The sequence below is a fragment of the Haliotis rufescens genome, unplaced genomic scaffold, assembly GCF_023055435.1.
Source record: "Haliotis rufescens isolate VD_foot unplaced genomic scaffold, xgHalRufe1.0.p SCAF_4, whole genome shotgun sequence".
In the NCBI taxonomy this organism is placed as follows: domain Eukaryota; kingdom Metazoa; phylum Mollusca; class Gastropoda; order Lepetellida; family Haliotidae; genus Haliotis; species Haliotis rufescens.
In genome coordinates, this window is record NW_025964112.1 from 43,600,028 (window position 1) to 43,622,686 (window position 22,659).

A 22,659-nucleotide genomic window follows, 5' to 3' on the forward strand; every position below is an offset into this window, starting at 1 on the left:
AAATCCGGTTCGTAAACTGTCGTGCCGATTTCGGTCGACTGCAGGATTTGCAAAGCATGTGCACCACCAACTCGTTGTCAGCAGATATTTTCCAAATCTTTTCATGTTTTTAATCAAGGTGCTCACGTGATTTGATGCATTTCGCGATGTAAGACAATTTAGATCTTGATTATTTATCAGATCGTCCTGAATTGGCGCCGCCGTTTTGTTTGAAACAAATGCAAGTGATACGAGAGGTGGAATCTGATTGGTCAAAATGAGAGGCTTAGACGGGACATAACTGGTAATAGCCACTGGTGGCACTACGATCGAGCCCAGGAATTCCAGCGTCGTTCAGCAAGGGTGAAAACTGGACTTTTAAAGTCAGTTAACTCCCTTGCCTCGGTAGGATGATAGAAGTTAATTCTTCATTATAACCGTTACTATTATTCATTAAGTCTTCAGTTTCCTTCGCCCCACATGATCTTTCAGCTACTTTGATGACACTATGACGTATCATGTCGGTCTCTCAAAGGCATCCCTTAGACGTTACTAGTCATCTGGCCCCCATCCCTACAACCAAACTGAACCAGTGACATTATTGATGCAGTATTAGACGATAGTAGTTGCTATAGGAAGGGAACTGTTTGTTATGAGTTTTGTTCTCTGTCTTTCTCTGATTTGAGTGAAGGAAGGAAGACTTTGACACATTGCACTGGGTTTTAGACACAATGTCCGAAAAAGAAACGTCACACCTTTATTCTCAGCGTAAGGATATGCCAATAGGGTTGTCTTTACTCGCAAGGATCCTGAACAGTCTGAAGTTCCTGTAGAATGATGGCTTGCTCTTTCGGTATTTCCTGATTTTCCTCTCCCTGTTACGTTTGGCCAACTTGTCTTCTCCCTGGTCATTCTGCGCCTTCTCCGATCTGTAACTCGTCTTCCTCACTCTCAGTTCAGCGTATGGTCCGGTGATGTTGTGCTTCCTCCCCCTTCGGCGCTTGCCCTTCCTCCCCTTCCTACCTTTCCTGTGCTTCCTCCTCAATTTATATTCCCTCTTCTTCATCTTCTTCTCCAGTTTCTGCTCATCCGTTTCTGTGTCCAGCTCAAAAGCTTCTCTAGCATCACTTGCCTTCATCTGTAGTGGTATTGGTGCAGGATGAGGAAGAACAGCCGGCTTCCTCAACGCTGGGTCAGCAGGAATGCTCACAATGGCGTTAGACGTTACGAGGGATTCTGACGACGCGTTGGCGTGGAGGCAGACACGTTTGCATTCTTCTTCGTTCCGGAAGTTGTTCATGTTGCCGTCGCAGCCGCCGTAGGTAAACCAGGAACACTTTCCGGCGTGGACGTTGAAGTACCATCTTCTGAAGCGGGCACCGCAAACTCCCGGTGCCGGTGCCAGCTCGCAGACCTTGGATTTCACTGAAATCAGACAAACGGTGACGTATAAGTTCAAATTTGTTCTTTTCATCTCGATTTTGTGTGGTTCTAATGGCGTGTGTTCTTCAACAGTGTTTACGAAGCATACTTGTGAATGTGTATGAGGTTGACGTCACGATCCAGAGTAGTGCGCTTAAATCAAGCGACGTTCATACACGTGTGTGAGTGTGGCTTTATGTACTAGACACATCACAGGGGAAACTCACAGGAATGGGTCTCAAATATTGTGTCCATGTGGGCCCCCGGCGTAATTAGCAAAAGCTACCACACCGTCCCGACGATACTCGAAGTGGTGTTTGTAATAGAATTGTGTATGTACCCAAATTATTACTTTGAGATGGTAATGTTGCGAACGATCCAGCAATGGTATGCTACTCCACATAATGAAAGTATCTAGAGGTGCCGGACTAAGCGTTAAAGTATATTTAACGCTTATGTCAACAGCGAATTTCGGGTTGAAGGAAATAATATCAGATCATGTTGAATCAGTTGACGACCCGATATTCGTTAACCACCAATAGCGTCTATCAGATCTGGAACCAACTGGAACAGTGTTACGGTATAAAAGTGTATGGATGTATCTACCTTCGATCTTCTGTTCATGGACGCAGACAGGGAAGGACATCTTCCTGGGCCAGACCAAGTGTTGGATGACGCAGATCTTGGAGAGCGGACACACTTTCTTGTAGGCCTGTAGCAGGATGAGTGTACTGGGTGAGTGGTACATATCAACAGGTTTATTCGTTCCGTCATTTATTCGTTCATCCATTCATTCATTCATTCATTCATTCATTCGTTCGTTCATTCATTCATCCTTTCGTTCATCCATTCATTCATTCGTTCGTTTATTCATTCCCTCATTTATTCGTTCATCCATTCATTCATTCATTCATTTATTCGTTCATCCATTCATTCATTCGCTTGTTCATCCATTCATTCGTTCGTTCATTCATCCATTCATTCATTCGCTCATTTATTCGTTCATCCATTCATTCATTCGTCAATTAATTCGTTCATCCATGCATTCGTTTGTTCGTTCGTTCTTTCATTCATTCATCCGTTCGTTCATTAATATGGTTCTAAACCGCTTTCAGCCATATTCCGGCAATATCACGGCAGAAATGGGTTTTACATATTTTAGCTATGAATGGATTTGAACCCGGGCTTCGGTTTGACGAGCAAACGCGTTACCTCTTTGCCACCACACCGCTCAGAATCAATCAAGCAATCGATGAATCAGCAATCAAATACATTTTCAATATTAAATAACGTGTACATTTGCTGCCACCAAATCTCTGTTTGGTAAAATACTGTTTTATATTCAGTAAGCAACTTATCTTTTTATTGGATCTTTTTATCCCGTGTTCCTAGTGGAAATAAAATTTATTCATTTTTTCAATGGTTTGTCCCGTATAAAAGTATTCACTTGTTTGGTAATGTTTGTACAGGAACATGGAGACAAGCAAGCCCAGATGCGAGATACTCACTTTACATAGCCTCTCAGCCTCCACTCCGTAAGAGAACTTCTTCGTTCCAGGATCAAGGGTCATACTGTTGACCTGCGAGTAGATTGACATGTCAAATTTAAAATCTTGCAGAAATCAGAATCGACACAAAACAAAATTAAATGATTTCTATATGTCTATATCATTGATCAACGTAAATGTGATAAAAGGATAAAAGTTTAAATATATTTTATTTATTTATTTATTTATTTATTTATTTATTTATTTATTATTTCATTTTATTTTACTTTATTTTTTTATTTGGGGGGGGGGGGGGGGGGGGGGCTCATTCATGATTCTCGAATGTAATGAAAATGCATTCCTCTCATTCCTTATTTATGATTTCCATTGTCTTGTTTCGATCAAACAACCTCTACCAAAGACAGCACCAATGGAATTGTTGGTACAAGAGTTAGAGATGACCTCACAGCCATATCGCTTTAATCGCATTCAGTCCGACAGCATGAATCTGTGATCTCATACTCTCGGAATCCTTGAGGTCATCCTAACATGTGGAAATACCGCAGGGGTTATGATATCACGATTTCCTCTTGTTTCACAATCGTGGAAGCATTTGCGGGTAATTAAGATAACAATGCGATACCGACAATGCACGCAAGGCACTGAGGGGTATGAGGTACCCCACGTAGTCCAACAAGGCCACGTGGCACCACGTGAGTCTCGGAAGGTTACATCGTTGTTGTCTAGATACATACAATGTTTCCCTAGATACCAGCATTGTGTTGGCAACGGAAAATACAAAGACTGATTAATGCGTTTCTCCATGTATTGTCATATATGGTAGGACGTTTCTTGACCAGGAAATCTTAAATATGTGAGTGAGTATGGTTTTACGCCGCTTTTAGCAATATACCATAGCCTAGTGGTTAAAACGTTCGCTCGTCACGCCGAACACCCGGGTTCGATTCCCGACATGGGTACAATGTGTGAAGCCCATTTCTGGTGTCCCCCGCCGTGATATTGCTGGAATATTGCTAAAAGCGGCGTAAAACACTAGTCACTCACTCCATATTCACAAGACATTACTGCTAAAAGCAGAGTCGATTGAACGATTCCGACTACACCTATTTAGCATATACAGTAGTCCTTTTCATAATCGTATCTTGTATCACCTTTCTGACGAAACAGTTGCAAGGACGGCAATAATGTTTCCTAAGGTTATATGGAAGCTAAGGCTATATGAAAACAAAGAAACAAAGGAGTGATGTTCCAGTGTGTGTGTGGCTGCTTGTACCAGTCCGGACTGATGCCGATTTATAGTGCTAGCCCACTGAGATACCATGCCGCAGTTTAACATGAATACCCCACTCAGACACAGTATACTGACTCCGAGCCGACCAGTCCTTGTTTTAGCCCCTTAATGCCGAGCGCCAGGCAGGGTAACACCAATTACCATCTTTTAACGTCTTTTGGTTAGCGCGGGTGGGGATCGAACCCCCAACCTTCCGCTCTCCGGGCGGACGCTCTACCACTAGACCACGGACGCGGTCTTCTGTCAAAAGACTACAACAGCCTATGTCACAAACAGATACCCATACATTCCTTCCTTCATTCAGACTTTGCACATCTGCCCTGAGCTGCATATAGACTTGTTTGTGAGGTGCATCAATTGCACTGCTAACGCAAGGCCACGCCAGACATGTCTTGCTGGGATCACACGTTGCGAAATGTCATTACAACTTAAAGTACATCCGAGTCTTTGCACAGCCCTGCTAACATCACACTGGTGTGTTAAAGGAACGTAAAAGTTACACCCTAAATGATCTGTACACCATAGGCTTGTTAAGTTGTTATCAATTACGTTTATTGTTCTTTTTATTGTTTACGTACAAACATGATGAAATACAAAAAAAAACACATGAGTACAACACGCGTATATTTTTGTTCATTTCATGGTTTCGTATCGTCCAATCTCGTGAAGATCCGGGGTAGAATGGGACTTCAGAAACCCATTCTTGTCGTAAGAGGCGACTAACGGGATCGGGTGGTCAGGCTCGCTGACTTGGTTGATGCATGTCATCGTGTCATCGTGATGCATGTCAACAAAATTGGCTGGTTCGATGCTCATGATATCAATCACTGGATTGTCTGGTCCAGACTTGATTATTTACTGACCGCCGTCATATAGCTGGAATACTGAGTGCGGCGTTAAACAACAAACAAACAAGTAGCATCCAATCTCAGTAACCAAATGCTTGTTTACATGACGCCATACGCATGTTACGTCAGAAGGCCTACAGAGATTATCTATCTGTCATGCATACTAATGTCGCGAACGGACATGTGTTAAAGGGGTATGGTGGTAGCCTAGTGGTTTAAGTGTGTGTTCGTCACAAGACCGGGTTCGATTCACAATACCCATTCCTGGTGTTCCTCGCTGTTGTGTAGCTGAATTGTGGCTAAAACTATTGCAAAACCCAACTCACCCAGAATGCTCAAGAAAAAAAGAGGATATAAAAAAAACTTAATTCTTTAAAAAAAAAATCCTTTTTAGACGCAGACAATCTATTTATAAATTATTTCAGGGTCTCATCCTTCATGTAGTGATGCGGGGCGGTCGGGTAACCTAGTGGTTAAAGCGTTCGCTCGTCACGCCGAAGACCCGGGTTCGATTCCCGACATGGGTACAATGTGTGAAGCCAATTTCTGGTGTCCCCCGCCGTGGTTTTAGTGGTATACTGCTAAAAGCGGCATAAAACCATACTCACTCACTCATGTAGAGATGCAGTACAGGGGTTTTAATCAGTCTTAACCAAATACATATACCAATTCCAACAAAGGAGAGCAATAAAACCCCACCCTTGGTTCCCCGCCCCCTCCTGTGCCAGCTACATTCTGCACCGGATGACCTCCTATACTGTTATATCACCCCTCCCCTCCTTCAGAGATAGCACGTGTAGGGTATTTATATACTCAAGGTCAAGTAGATTAACATTTCACTCTTCCTTATCGTGTGATATTAACACTTAAACGACAGGAGAAAAAATACAAATGTGTAATATGTGTTTGCCCTTCTTTATTACATGTGTTTTGCTGAGGGTTAATGTCACTGATTTGGGTGAGGTGTGATAAGGTATGATTAAACAGCTTGGGACGCTTTTTATAGCACATTCTTAAGATTCTGACTGACATTATAATTATAAAATGTCAAGGCAAGAGAATAACTACTCCTGATTATCGAACGAAACAGATTCATTTTGGGGTAAAAGTGCAAAATAGCTCTGTAAATTATATAAACGGGGAACTGAAAATCGGTTATTGTGACACCAGGTTTTTGCGAAACGCAGTATTAGGATGTTAACGTTTAAGGCATAGCCAAAGATGAGCAAGATTGAGCATTGTCATACACTCCAGCCTCAAGGATCTGCGTTGGGATTTCGGGTTTGGAACAATTTACATTTCCAAATTTGACGCATCAGTGACAGAATGAGTGTTCTTTAGATATATGACTTGCCTTTGCATGTGTTTGTGACGGATGCACCGGTGGGGGCAGGTCGCGAACACCTGGTATCGTTACTATTTGATAGTAATTCATAAACACATGCTGATGGCATAGTCGGAATTGTGCAATGGACTGGTTATAGCAGAGATGTCTTAGGATTGTGGAAGAGTTTTGTCGGTTTTAGTTTATTGGCTTTGTCCCCTGTAACATATGTTGGTCGTGAAATACAAGTGTCTGGATCCAGTTGTTAGGGACTACGTGTATTACGTCCCATCGTGGGGGCACGGGTGGCCTAGTCGTCTAAGGCGCCGCGATTCACTGTGCAGAGTTTCGTTCCTTTGACACGCCAGAAACCTATGATTGTGGGTTCGAATCCCGGTTCGCCCCAATTATGTTTCTAGGTTTGTCGGCGCCATAGCCGTGCTCGTGTGTTTCACCGAAGTGGTAAACGTCTAAGACCTGCATCACTTCGGGCTTTCCTCCCACATTAAGCTGACACGCAGTGATATAACTGGAATACTGTTAAAATCGGCGTTAAACCCAACTCACTCACTAACTCACACGTGCCATCGTGACCACGCCGTGTGGGACGGTGCTCATGGTATCAGTCACTGGTTTGTCTGGACTAGAATATTTAAAGGGCCGCGACGAAACAGCTGGCAGCACCGTTAAACGACACACATACAAACAAACAATGTTAACCTCAGAGACTGATTGGTTCGCAAAGAACTTAACACATCAACTACAAGTGCCTCAACAAATATTAAGCATAATCTAGCATTCGCGTCAAAGTAAGCTTAAAGGAGTGTTTTGATGACGTTCCATCCAAGGCTAATGAGGGTGGATTTAGCAGCGTGCAAGGCTTTAGCGGGTACGGGATACTATGTTCTTATCTGTGCACAGCTCCTGTTTGAAAAGGATGGTGCAGTGTCAGTCTCATGCAAGGTTGTGTGAATGGACTCAAGGGGGCTCTAGAAGAATTCCTCATTCCGCAAGAGTCGCGCACCTATCTCGCCATACTCGCTGTAAACATGGGTAAACAGCATGCGAAAAGGTGCACCTTTTTTCATATGTTAAAGTGCGAATTCTGGGACACGTAAATATTTTCGTATGGAAGAGCGTACCTGGTTGCATTCAATTGCGGTTTCTTTGATACCTGACAGGAACCTCTGCTATGACAAATATTTTGAACTTTAACTTTCGTTAATGGCGTGTTTAAACCTGCTTGACATAACAGCTACATCTGTTATATACTGGGAACTCGTAGATTTAATATATATAAAATAATTGTGCCTTTGACATCAAAATATCAGGTTGGTTCAGGGTCGGCGTGGAGCTGATTAAAATGTCAAATCTTTGGCCATAATCGCATTTGTCTCAAGAATGAGTAAGATGGATTTTACGCCGCTTTAGCAAAATGCCACTTCCACGACGGGGACACCAGAAAAGGGACTCACATGTTGTATCCCCGTGGGAATCGAACCCGGGCCATTAGCGGGACGAGCGAACGCTTTAACCACTAGACCAACCACCGCCCGAGCACCCTTAAAAAAAGTTTCATCACTATATTTTGACTAGTGTCCTCTGTGAACTGAACATCGACAGAGTTCAAAACAAGCTCTGTTTGAAGTGTAACAACCTCGGTAAAAAAACACGCCCCTCCGCAATTCCACCCACAGTAAGTTCAGGATACCGCAGTCAATACACCAGACCTGGCTGTGATTGGGGGTTGTTGTGACGTTATAAACACGACAATCAAAGCCGTCCTCTGTACCACAGCCAAACCAGTAATGTGATCTAAAACATGCAGTCATTCACCGGCCCCAGGTCCCAATTACAAGAGAAAGGCACGTCTATTTGGAAACGGGGAAAACACCACCGTGATTGTTTCAGTACAATCCCCCCTCCAGCCGTGTTGCAAACGTTATATTTGGTTTAAACCATGCCATCTTGTGTCCGTGAAATCGCAAACCGACGAACTGTGCATAAATCTTAACTGAATGTTTGATAAATGTTTGATTGGCATTCTAGACGTTGGTGAGTAAGTAAGAAAACATACAACTTTATGGATAACAACTTCTCGTCTGCCTAAGAAGATCTAATCAAGCAATATGCGTTTTTATTTAGGATCCAATCAGCTTGTCACAACTGTTTAATGTTTTAATCCTTATCCTTACTCGTTTGTTTGTTTGTTTGTTTGTTGTTTATCGCCGCACACAGCAATATTGCAGTATATGACGGCGGTCTGTAAATAATCAAGTCTAGACAAGACAATCTAGTCATTGACATCATGAGCATCGATCCACGCAAATGGGATACAATGACATGCATCAACCAAGTCAGTGAGCCTGAGCACCCGATCCCGTTAGTCGCCTCTTACGACAAGCATGGGTTGCTAGAGACCTATTGTAACCCGGATGTTCACGGGTCTTATCCTTACTGTACATCTGGCTTCATTGTCCCTCTGCTTCATTACGTGTGCTATTTGTTATTCTTACTGTTCATTTGGCTTCATCCAGTTATCCGAATGCTACTGGGTATCTACTACCTGTTGTTGACTTTGTTAATCTGCTGCTTATCGCAACATGTACCTCTCATCCCTTGGTTGTTGTCACACGACCTTGATAACGTCGCTATATGCAATAAACCAGAAGTTTTTATCCATAAAGTTTACGTTTTCTTAAATGTTTCATTTCGAAGACAAGTCACTGCATCAAGTATATCATGCATGCAGTTCAGTAAACTACGGCTATAACGAACTCAAAGGGACTACTAATTTTAGTTCGTTATGACCGTAGTTCGTTATAAGCATATATACAGCATAACTACAGCAAATAATCGGGACCAAAAAAGTAAGTTCGTTATATCCGTCAGTTCGTTATAAGCGTGTTCGTTATAACCGTAGTTTACTGTATTTATATGAGTTCAAGGTCGGATACAATTTCTCTTTCCATCTTCCATCTTCACTGACCAACGCCCCGCCCTGTTAGGTTTACGAACGTACGTAGGAACACATTGAAGGGTGCTGAAACATTCTCGATTAGCATCAATGGATTGCGGCTCCTTTGTTGAGCAGAGCCCTGACCCTCCCATTATTGTATGTCCCCTGTGTCCAAATCCCCATCAATGGACATGCTAAGTCCACGTAAACACGGACCTAAACCAATTAGCTGGTCCAATGTTCCTTCTTTCTTAGGAAGAGTCCATATCAATACTGCAAGGAGGGGTTGAAGGATTGACACAGTGGTCTCAGGGTGTGACCCTTCTCTTGCAACCGGTGGGTGTTTTCTCTGTGTGGTCAATCAAATTCAGGCAGGTGTACAACACTGTGTCCATATATGTATCTATGTATATTTAATATACTTAATAGTGTTTCCTCGACATATTCTGGCCTTGCATAAAAATATACATATTTTATGATGTATATAACTGATGTATTTTTATGTGTGACACTTAAATTAACAATTCATTCACTTAATTGCCTCTATATGTCCCACCATGGGATGTGACCATAGCGGCGTAAAGGTATATTCACTCATATTATCATGACGTCAACTTATTTATAAATGTGTGAAGGACTACTTTCTAAGCTTTTAGAGTAATGGATACGTTATGTTAAAACATGCACTGATCACTTACATATACATATCAAAGGGATATGGACATTTCTTTACTAAAAGTAAGTGGGTTGCTTTACGACAGCTCTGAACAGGATTTCGGTTTTATAATATATATTACATATACCAGCTGTGGGGAGAAAGCCCAAGGTGATGCAGGTCTTAGACGTTTACAACTTTCGCGAAACCCACGAAGACAACACCAGATTCGAAACCAAGTCAAAGGATTCGGGCAAAACTGTACGTAGCGACTGGGCCGCCCTTACCACCCTTTACCATGACATATATGGTGTTATTACCATAGATACCGCCTCCGTGGTCCAGTGGTAGAGCGTCCACCCGGAGAGCGGAAGGTCCGGGGTTCGATCCCCGGCCGCGTCATACCAAAAGACGTTAAAAGATTATACTTGTTATCCTGATTGGCGCTCGGCATCGAGGGGGCATTATGTTAAACTGCGGCATGGTATCTCAGTCCGGACTAGTACTAGCAGCCGCACACCCACGTGCATGCACGTCGCTATATAAGCGCAATGACCTTGAACGCGACGTTAAACCCTATCGAAACTCACCTATCGCCATGGTTTAAGACCTGGTGTACTGGTGGCAACAACCAAGGACACATGGTACCATGTTTTCATAAACTATATCAACGTGGTGGCCTACAGCGATAGGAATGAAAGCTAAACAATATCTCACAGATGGGACATTTTAGCATAACAGACCCTGTTCCAAGACTAAGGAATTCGTTCGGAATAATATGTTCAAAACATATCCTGCTTCAAATTATTATTCTATTTGTGCCATGCAAACAACGTTGATGAGATGCGATGCCATTTCCAGATTGTAACTCTGAATGGAAGTATCTTTGTTTACTGTTTACATGCAACAACAATATATTGACAAGCATCGTTCCCGGATCCTGGCGTCATTGTCCTTGTAAATTAATATGCTTGATCCTTGCCAATTATGTAAATCGTATTGCTATTTGCTGTTTGATAAAATCAGCCACTTCCGTTCGCAATGCATGGTGGGTGGAGCTTGTACACATGGAGCTAATACATCTTACAGCTGACGGACGTACCACACATAAAGCTTTGAAAGGAATCGCTAGTTTCTTGTGTAAACGTGCAATATACGGGGTAAGTGAAGAACGGTGTCCAAACACAACAAAACACAAGCAGCCTCAGAAATTAGTTTTTTAGACTAGTTCAGATGACTAGTGGAAACGGAATTTACTAGTCCTCAGAGGTTGCAGCTAGTTCTGTTTGAACAAGACAAAATGTTTGCTGTTCAGATGTTTTGTCGGGTTGATTCAGTTCCAATTTGTAGCAAAAATTGAAGCTTTGGGAACGGGTTCATAATTATATTCCTCAAATGCTCCCAGTCAATGGGGACTACCATCATTGGATTTATACTTGTCTCAACACAATTTAGTAGTCTCGGGCTAGCAGACTAGTGAGAATTTCGAAAGTTGACCATAGCAGAGACCATATAATAGATATCTCTGGCCATAGTGTATGGCTGGAACAGAAACGTGAAACAGAAGATCAGAGACCATTGTCAACCTCCGTTAAAGGGGGACCAGACTCAGGGTTCCTGGCAGTCCCAGCACGTCCTTTCAAAACCCACTTTGTTTATCTGTTCATTACAGTGTCTCAGTGTTACACATAGCACTAACAATAACGACTTGAGCTGAAGTGAGTATAGTTTTCGCCGCTTCAGCATTATTCCAGCAATAACACGGGGGACACCCATATGGGCTTTACACACTAGGGAATCAAACCAGAACTTCGGCGCGACGAGCGAACACTTAACCACTAGGCTACCCACAACCCTTATCCAACTGGAAATTGACAACGGGTTGTTAAGCACAGTCCTCCTTTAACTCAGTATCGTTATCTCGCTACATGCAGATCTGGAAGTTAACGTGTGTCGCCATTGCACCTGATTACTGCAATGCTCTGCAGCGCACACATCGTTGTTGAACTACTGTATATATATCACAGACTCAAACTGCATTAACCCTTTGGTCAAGTTTCGCATCAACATCCTGTCAGAGGAAGTGAAACGTCCCCGTATGCACATCTAACATGTGGTACGCTTTAAATGTTTGTTTGTGTGAGATGAAAGCTATAGCATCGCCAAGTAGGGGCATGGATAAATATCATAAAATCCAACCTGGGTTAAGTTCGTTTTAATTTCTGAGACTTCAGAACATTTTCATCATCGACTGCCCGTCCATCGGGCCGGGTGACTTGCATCTCACGTTATATTGGTAACGTAACCTTGGGATTTATTATTTCAATCCTTCAAGGCCGCGGTTGATATAGTCACGTCCAAAAGTGTTTTAATTCTCGTATTTATACCACAGTAACTGATTTATTGAGTGAGTATGTTTTACGCTGCTGTTAGCAATATCATGGGGGTACCAGTTGTACCCATGAGGGGATTCGAACTCAGGCCTTCGACGTAACGAGGAAACGCTATATCACCGCCTTACAATATCAAAGAGAACAGACAGAATGAACACCACTAGGATTTATCATCAATTTCAACATACGATGGCAACAGGTATTCGCAATACAGTTGGGAATCAATCCCTACCAATAGGTTCGTAATGCGTGAAGGCACTCTTTGACGTTGTTGATAACAGTATTCATTAACTATTCAAGTTTGTCCAGAATCAAGAACCTAGGTGTATCCCCTAATCTTCACAAGTTTCAAACAATTAAAAACATGTCAATGCAATGACAGAAATAATTTCCTTATTTTGAATGAGATCAGGCGTTGTATTCTTCATTCAACAAAAGCTAAACGGAAATGGTATTCTTTTAAAAATATGAATGACGAATAACCATAAACAATTAACAAATTCTTAACCGAATTTGCAAGCGTAAACAATATTTTTAGGCCACCTTCAGAGCAAAACAAAATTGTCACGTGAAAACTATAATGCCACTAATTCAAATATTCCTAAAATGTTTACCAGCTGGGCCTGGGGAACCCTGTAATGATTTGGTAAAACGTGAGGGTCTGTACCGCTAAGTTGCGTCTGTTCTACAGCGTTCTGGGGGCACGGGTTGCCCAGTCGTCTAAGGCGCCGCGATTCGCTGTGCAGAGTTGCGTCCCTTGGGCACGCCAGAAACCTATGATTGTGGGTTCGAAACCCGGTTCGCCCCGATTATGTTTCTAGGTTTGTCAGCACCATACCCGTGCTCGTGGGTTTCACCGAAGTGGTAAACGTCTGAGACATGCATCACTTCGGGCTTTCCTCCCTCATTAAGCTGACACGCCGTGATATAACTGAAATACTGTTAAAAGCGGCGTTAAACCAAACTCGCTCACTCACTCGCTCACTCACTGTAACTTCATCATAAAAGCAGATAACACAAATGCAAGTTATGTGATGTTATCCCACATGTTATTGTTTAAATGAATGCCTTATGTATGCATACACAGCTTGGTATGCAAATGTCTCCTCGTGCGAGGCAGAACTTTACCTTTATCTTGCTTTTTCGACCCTCCATACGAAATCAAATATCGTATTGGTTAAACGAGATCTGATAACAACATGAAACAATATACCCAAAGAAGATCAATGATACACGCTTGCAATGAAACCGTATCGTTAAAATGGTGACGAACCTTCACGCCATACACTGAAAATTGAACCAATGCAAAGGCCCCCCGTATTGGCCCTCAATAAGAGCCCCTGTGGTAAGCCCCTGCAAACAACACAGATCGAACGCAAGCCTCTAGGTCACGTGACAGCCCAAATATGTTGTAGTGTCTGTTTTCTTTCGTCCCACTTACTTGTTTACTTGTCAAGAAAGGCATTCTGTTTGTGTCCTACATTTAAAGATACAGTACCAACGCTTCCGTATTTACGGTTGACAATGGTGTCTGACCAAATCTAGATAGTTCATTAAATATAATTAAATGGCAGGTTTACGATATGGTATAGTTCATTATAAACATAGTTGTGTCGAGAACAGCTGGCTATAGTCAATAATATTATTGTTATTGTCATTAGCATTATCATTAACATCATCACCATCATCATCATGATGAGTGAGTGAGTTTGGTTTTACGCCGCTTTTAGCAATATTCCAGCAATATCACGGCGGGGGACACCAGAAATGGGCTTCACACATTGTACCCATGTCGGGAATCGAACCCGGGTCTTCGGCGCATGATGATGATGATTCCAGCAATATCACGTCAGGTGGGCTGTTTGTGTGGCTGTTGCTGTTGCTGACATGGATCCTTTCAGCAATGCAGCCCCAAATAGTTCCCCGTACAACGTAATTATGTTTCTCAAGATCGAAACGCTTTCTTTCATTCGGTAGTCACGACTTTGTTAGACTAGAATACATGTAAATACTGCCTTTATTCCATTGGCCGTCAAAGTCACGTGCATTTGTCTTTTTTATTGTGGCAACTGAAGGTTTTATTGAGCATTAGCTTTACATCCATGTCTTTTGTAGAGATTAATGACCGGTTTAAACAAACAGGAATAATGATCCCTCCCTGCCCTCAGAGAACTTCCTGTGAGCACGCGCCGCCATGTTTATTTTATACTTAACTCTCGTGGCACGCGCAAACAGTCCAACTTCCCAAGGTCATGTGATTATTCAATTAACCCATTCTTCCCCCCAAAACTAGCCCCATGCAAACAGATCAACATTCCAACAAAGAGCAACGTGACAATTTCTAAATTTACACCAATGTTATTTCAAATAATAAACACCCATTCAATAGCGGAAACGTTCAGATCACGAAATAGCTGGGCAAAGTCACTTGAGACGCAAAACATATGAAAGTTCATGTTATTAATTGATATTTACAGAAGAAAAAAAATACAATTTTACATTGTCAAAGTCTCAATGGCAAATATCCCTCGTTACTCAAGTTACCTTAGAAATATGCTTGCAATGTGGCAAGTTCTCTTTCCGTTGCACAATAGGCGACTGTTGTACAGACGTTGTACAACACATTGCCGTGCAGGTGTCAATATCTTCAGCAGCTTCTCAAAGCCTCTAGATACCCAGTAGGGCGCATAGGCTATTTGAAACGAGAGCCTTGATAGCATGACATACACCGATACCCTCGTGCATTGGTTTGTTACAATGCGTACCCACGGATGCTCCGTTTATCAGATTTATTTCATCGCCCGTCACTGAACGTACCTTGAACAGTTGCCTTCTGACATCCATGACATTAACTGAATCTAAATTATCTGTAACCCAAGGTTCTTTGTATGTATTTTTCTGAATCATATCAATTTAAAGAGATCGTTACCGTGAATGATCGCCATTGAACTTTCATCGTAATTAACAGATAAAGTGGATCTGTCGAAAACTTCTCCAACCCAGCACGAACGTGATGCAAATCTTAGACGTTTAATACTTAGGTGAAACCCACAAGGACGGGTATGGTGCCGACAACGAAAGGATCTCAATCAAAGCGAATCTGTGATTTGAACCCACGATCAGTAGATCCGGGCACGACAAAGGGACGCAACTCAGGAGAGCGAATTGCGGCGCCCTACACGACTGAACCACTCAATAACAGAAACTCGTCAGAACTCTTGATATATACAAGACATACACTTGTGCATCTGTCTCGAAAGATGTCCAGTCAAACACAGCTAAGGGATGACAGCATAGAGAGGCGTCATTCTGTCATGTTCGCGTAGACACCAGGTCTTTGTCAGTGACACCACATGTTTTTTTTATCATATTACACATTTGGCGACAGGTTGCGTAAACAGACAATCTACTTACTTCATATCAATCGACATATTTTAAAAGAGGTCTGACGCGACTTTAAAATAGTTCAGTGTTGATTTACATATATACACAGTGTGCGTGACGTCACAATGGCGCCTGAAGTCCGTGTGTGTTCACACCAACCACCGCGCTCTAATGAGTACACGGCAAGTATAAATATATACACCGAGTCTGATATTCTTTGTCTGGCCCAACAGTCCGACCTTGGCCACGTATTCATTTATCCTAGATATTGACAGTTTTCTTAAATCTTTCGTTTAAAAACTGACTAAAACATGTAAAACAAATTCCCCTGTATGTTACCTGGTGCAAGAGTCCACAGAATATGTTTGTGGTGGGTGTCCGCGGGGAGTTATGGCCCCAGAGTGAGTGAGTGAGTTGGGATTAATGATTAATATTTTAGTTATATCATGCGTGATCCTGATGTGAAGTCTGTCCAAGTGACGCAGGTTGTTTCCTACTTTGGTGAAACCAACGGCATTATGCTGACCAGCGGATTCTGGCAAGGTCAAGGGAGGCAACTGTGCAAAGCGAATCCCGGCACCTTGGGCTATTGTGTCGCCCGTGGACAATAGACACTGATTAGGTTGCCAACACTCAGAACAAATTTCTTGTGACTTCCATCCGAGAGGGTAGGTTGGATAGCCTAGTGGTTAAAGCGTGCGTTCGTCACGCCTAAGGCCCCAACTTACTTCTACGCCCATATCTGGCGCAGTGGTTATGCTGGAATTTTGCTACTAGCGACGCAACGCCTTCCTCACTCACACCCCCGGGGTATCACATCCCGAGTGGCCCAGGCGTCGTTCGAATCCCGGTTCGCCCCAATTGTGTTTCTAGGTTTGTCAGCACCATACGTGTAGTCGTGGGTTTCACCGAAGTGGTAAACGTCTGAGACCCGCATCACTTCGGGTTTTCCTCCCACATTAAGCTGACACGCCGTGATATAACTGAAATACTGTTAAAAGCGGCGTTTAACCCGACTCACTCACTCACTGTATAATTTCGTCTCATTCTATGTTTTTACATCTTTCACGAACACCTGGTGTCATCACTGATTTTCAGTGATCCATTCATATATTTATCACCGCTATTTTCCTTGCACTCCAATGGAAACTGTTTCGGCGGATAATCGAGACTGGTCATTCCCTGGCGTTGACGTTTTATATTCACATGCATTAGAAATACTAATCAATGATATCTACGAACCATCATATACGTAGAGAGTTTTTTGCATCACCTGTCTGCTCCATAATATTCAAACCATACAATGTTCCCTAGAGAATGTTGACTTATCAAGTCCCGATGTATAACGTACAAACCTAAGACTCTCCCCTCCAAGCAGATGAATACAACAGTATGATTTACCCTACTTCAGGAACCGCCCGGTCTCTATATAAATATTCATGGGATAAATAGCACATTCAACAGGTCCTACTATTTATATCCAGTGAAAGCATCAAGTCTTTAATCTCTAGCTGATTCAGAAGGGAACACCTGGATTAATTACACCTGTCCGCCCCCGCCACACACGTAATGTCCCAGATGCCCAATACCAGGATCATATGGTGAACGCGCTGGAGATAATCCTTGCCACTCTGTGGTCTTTAGTCGTGCACAAGCTTCAAAGAAAATGTTATCCTTGTGACTAGTGTCAGTTTGAATGATGACTAGTTGCTAGGTCAGCTCATTGTGCTGGCTATGCTTTAAAAAATACTTTCTTTGCCTATCGCCGTCATTGAGATTCGAACCTACTACAATGTCATTGTACAAAGTTACAGCCTCTGGGCGATGATGTAGATCTAGTGTTACGCAGTAGCTAGATCGGTGCTTCTAAACGTAATACTGAACATATCAACTTAAAGGTTTGGTCTACACTCTTAAGGAGTAAGAATACTATTAAATTAAAAGTCTGTAAATATAAACATCAGATTAAAAAACAGCACTGAATAATTTTTAGATACATACAAACAGGAATAACTTTTTCTGATTGGAATCGGATTAATTTAACCAAACACGAGAAAAAAATTAAGTGTTGCATAGTATATTTCATTTTGAGAAGAACAGAAAGCTGTCAAATTAATTACCACAATCTCAAGAGGCTTCGTGATGACATCATCCGATATATGTATTTTATTTTTACGTCACGCTTACATTATAATGCACGCATAACACTGACAGGCACCCCCACAACCCCACGTTACTGTCACACTTATCAATCAACAAAAATATTTAATTTTTTCACTCCATTGTGGACGATCACTGGCGCTGTTAAGACATGCATTTCCACATCATACACCTATCTGTGGAAGCTAAAATATATTTATTAACTCTATAACTCTATTACCCATAATGCATGCTAAAAATAAACCTATTGAGAAAATCGTTTTTTAAGTCAGTATTAGGATGCGTAATTGTCTTGAATATGAAGGTCAAAATCTGTCATCATTGGTAAAACAATTAATAGTTCAATAAAGTAATATGGAAATCAATAAAACACTTACCTTAAGAACGACAACTGTGAACACAAGCAAAGAAAGAATCATTTTGACTCAGTGTAAGTCCACACAGGGCACACAACGTCCGACAAGTCCAGTGTTTTAAAACCAGGAGTTTGCTTCTTCTTCACGCAAGCACGTATCTCTGATAATCCTGAGAAAACTGCCTGTTTTATACTCTTTTACCACACGCCAATCCGTAAACTAGACTTAACCAGTGGGCGAGCGTTACCTCATTTTACTCAACACCGGTGAAATGTTAGCCAATCACATGACTTGTTGTTGGGTCAGAGTTGAAGGGTCAGTTATCTGACCTCGCTATACAGCATGGACGCATAGCATGTCATCTACCAACACGTGGGCAGGCCAAACACCCCCTGTCCAGCACACGGTTCTAGTATAGTCAAACTTTACCTTCTAGGTATTAAACACATCGTTTCCATTCTTCTTCTCCATAGTGGATGAACTTGTTCTCTATGGAGTGTAGAATCACTGTGAGAATATATTCAGAAAATGTTCATGTCAGTTTGGACAAGCAGTTATTATGTAAAAACTTTGCATGTTGTTGCAAGTTGGGGAAGTTAGCCGAGTTGAGCTGTTTGTGGGACTGCACAGCAACCGCTTTACAAATATTGACTTTGTGTTAATGCACACTTGGGTTTCAGTCAAACATTACGATTCCATTCTTTACTCTTTCCCAGAAGAATATATACACAAGTTTATTTAAGAGCCTTTTGAAATTTAACATTAAGAATGAAGTAAACTTACAAAACACAAATACATGCGCTGCATAAAAAAGCTTATATCAATTTCGCCATGCTAGATAGAGCTTTAAGACGAATTCCTACGTCTGTTTTCATTGTTCGGTGTGAAAGGGGAAAATGCTTCAAGGGTTTCTTTGTGCATTGTACTTACGTCCACACAAAACAAACTCATGCTTTTGATCAGATAGGGTTATCTAAAACACATGTGAATGAAGGTTTGTGGTACGTGTATAAATGATAATCTGATAACCATGTTACAATGTATCCGCTTCCATGAAATTACTTTTCAGACCAAAGATTATTTTGGTAACAAAGTGATGCAAGTCGCTGACAAACCAATAATATGGGATTCGAACTCGCAATCATAGGGACACACAGGGATACAGCACTGTATTGGGAATGGCTCACCTGAAACCCCCTTAGGAGATGTGAATATGGAACTAACTGATTGTAGTGAATACTTCTACGTTCCTGTTCACACTGTTCACAGTGACATGAGCGATGACATCAAATTCATGCTTTCAGTACAAGAATGGCGAAAAGGGGGATCCTTTATGATTATGATAGTTGCCCATAGTACAACATATTTCTAAATAATGCATCGAAGTTTAACGATGATGAACGACGGTTTGTTTCTTTGTTGTTTTTTGTTTAACGCCACACTCCAGCTATACGACTCCAGTAATATTCGAGCTACATGACGGCGGTCTTCAAGTCTGGACCAGACATTCCAGTGATTGACATCATGAGCATCGATCCACGCATGGGATACGATGACATGCATCAACCAAGTCAGCGCGCCTGACCACCCGATCCCGTTAGTCGCTTCTTACGACAAGTATAGTCGCCTTTAACGGCAAACATGGGTTGCTGAAGACCTGTTCTAACCCAGATCTTCACGGGTGTTGATAAACGACGGTAGTTTAACGTGGTACCAAACGTGGTCTTCATGGACGACCAACATAGCTCAACGTGATACAACCGGTAATGTGTATGTACGACCATCGTAGTGCAACGTGGTACAAAACGCAGTCTTCGTATTACGATTATCACAGTTCAACGTAGTATAAAACGCAGTCCTTATGATCATGTATGACCAACGAAGTCCACCGTTGTCCAAGACGTAATCTTCATGTTACGATTATCGTAGTTTATCGTTGTCCAAGACGTAATCTTCATTTTACGATTATCGTAGTTTAACGCTGTCCAAGGCGTAATTTTCATGTTACGATTATCGTAGTTTAACGTTATCCAAAGACGTAATCTTCATGTTACGATTATCGTAGTTTATCGTTGTCCAAGGCGTAATCTTCATGTTACGATTATCGTAGTTTATCGTTGTCCAAGGCGTAATCTTCACGTTACGATTATCGTAGTTTATCGTTGTCCAAGACGTAATCTTCATGTTACGATTATCGTAGTTTAACGTTGTCCAAGGCGTAATTTTCATGTTACGATTATCGTAGTTCAACGTTATCCAAAGACGTAATCTTCATGTTACGATTATCGTAGTTTATCGTTGTCCAAGGCGTAATCTTCATGTTACGATTTTCGTAGTTCAACGTTGTCCAAGACATGATCTTCATGTTCCGATTATCGTAGTTTAACGTTGTCCAAGACGTAATCTTCATGTTACGATTTTCGTAGTTCAACGTCTTCCACCAAGTAAGTTTCATGTTACGATTATCGTAGTTCAAAGTTATCCAAAGACGTAATCTTCATGTTACGAGTATCATAGTTTAACGTTGTCCAAGACGTAATCTTCATGTTACAATTTTCGTAGTTCAACGTATTCCACGAAGTTATTTTCATGTTACGATTATCGTAGTTCAACGTTATCCAAAGACGTAATCTTCATGTTACGAGTATTGTAGTTCAACGTTATCCAAAGACGTTATCTTCATGTCACGATTATCGTAGTTTACTGTTGTCCAAGACGTAATCTTCATGTTACGACTTTCGCAGTTGACTATGTTTTCGCTTATTTATTCATGGGCAAAGATAATTATTCAAATAACGGCGTCCTTTTTTAATATTTTTATATACACACGCACGCACACGCACATGCACGCACATGTACGCACACACATGCATGCGCGTTGCTATGTAAGTGCAATAATCGTTAACGCGACGTTAAACCCCATATCACCTCACCTCACTTCACCTGTTTACAACCGTTACCAGGACTCCCATACCTCCGACATATTACGCAACTCTCACAGGTATCGCAGAAGAGAGATGTTTACATTGGACTTACATTAAGTTTACACACTTACAAGCCTTCGTATATGGCAGGCCATTGGGGACACATTTCCTGGATGCTCGAGACGACGCAGTATGATTAAGATCGGTCAGTGTTGATAACGGTTGTCTGTGTTTTTGTGCAACTCAACGGATGGGTGGAAGCGGGATAGGTCGAAGAAGAATGCCGTATTATTACAGTACACTGAAAGGAAGTATGAGGAATATTCGCAGAGTTCATTCATCTGAGGGGATGCTGTTGATTAAATGTCAAGGACCAGGACTACAACATTCGTAGCATACTAGCCATTGGCTTGCATACGTAATATTCTTTCAAACACATTTTCTCGTTCCGGTATGAAGATGAGAAAATATTCCTCAACAAGGACAACTACATAAAAAATATGTCCGATTTGGACATGTTAAATCGTTTTACTTAAAAAGCATTGTCGTATTTACGTTTACTTATGATTGACGGACTCCGTGGTCTAGTGGTTAGAGCGTTTTCCCGGAGGGCTGACGTTCGGTGGTTCGATGCCCGGCAGCGTGACACAAAACGTGGTATTTGTTGTTGCCTGACGCTCGGCATTAAGTGGATACAAGAAGGACTACAAGAAATCACGGGAACATATGCTACATGCCTATATAGGGAACACCATTTTTGTCCTCCACATGTCTACCATAAAACTTTTTGAAAGGTTTACTTAAACCTTTTGAAAGTTTTTCTTAGGCCTTGAATGTTGTTGATCAAACTTTGATAAAAAAAAACTTCTCCGCAAGAGTCTTATGACGCTCTTTGAAATCTTGGTAGAAAGACCGTGCTCGACTGTACCTCAAGAGTTGTGAAATGTAGACACCAAAGCTGGAGCTGCTGGAATATTGCTCGACATGAAGGGAAAGCTGACTATTGGAAAGTTGAAGTCACCCCTCTTGTCATACAGTCTTGTAGGGAGTGTTTTGTCACTCTGAGTGAGTGAGTGAGTGAGTGGGTGAGTGAATATAGTTTTACGCCGCTTTTAGCAATATTCCAGCAATATCACGGCGGGAGACACCAGGAATGGGCTTCTTTGTCACTCTGAATATTTATGCATAGATCTAAAAACAAAACAGACGAGGTGGTCTCACTGGTCCAGCTCAGGTGGGTAAAGGGAATTGGCTGTTTGATGGTTATTGAACGATATCAGATAATCGATATACCTGAAGCTTATTATAAGTTAAACATTTTGGCCAAATTACCTTGTTTTGACTTTGCCAATCTGAGCAATTCATTTGCATAAAGAAACAGATCAGCCAGAAGGGAAGTCTTTCCCCAATATTTTACATAGATGTTATTAATGAGGAAGTCCAGCATTTCACATAT

The 22,659-nt window shown here is 41.8% G+C and overlaps 1 protein-coding gene across 1 annotated transcript; it reads right to left on the reverse strand.

The window, feature by feature from the left end:
• Nucleotides 1-418: 418 nt before the first annotated feature.
• On the reverse strand, nucleotides 419-18,485 carry LOC124135914. Its single transcript, XM_046501597.2, has 4 exons — nucleotides 18,301-18,485; nucleotides 2,910-2,981; nucleotides 2,008-2,113; nucleotides 419-1,404 (listed from the first exon to the last, which is right to left on the reverse strand). Exons 1-4 carry the CDS (start codon nucleotides 18,340-18,342, stop codon nucleotides 743-745), a joined length of 882 nt encoding a protein of 293 aa, XP_046357553.1. The 5' UTR covers nucleotides 18,343-18,485; the 3' UTR covers nucleotides 419-742.
• Nucleotides 18,486-22,659: the final 4,174 nt, after the last annotated feature.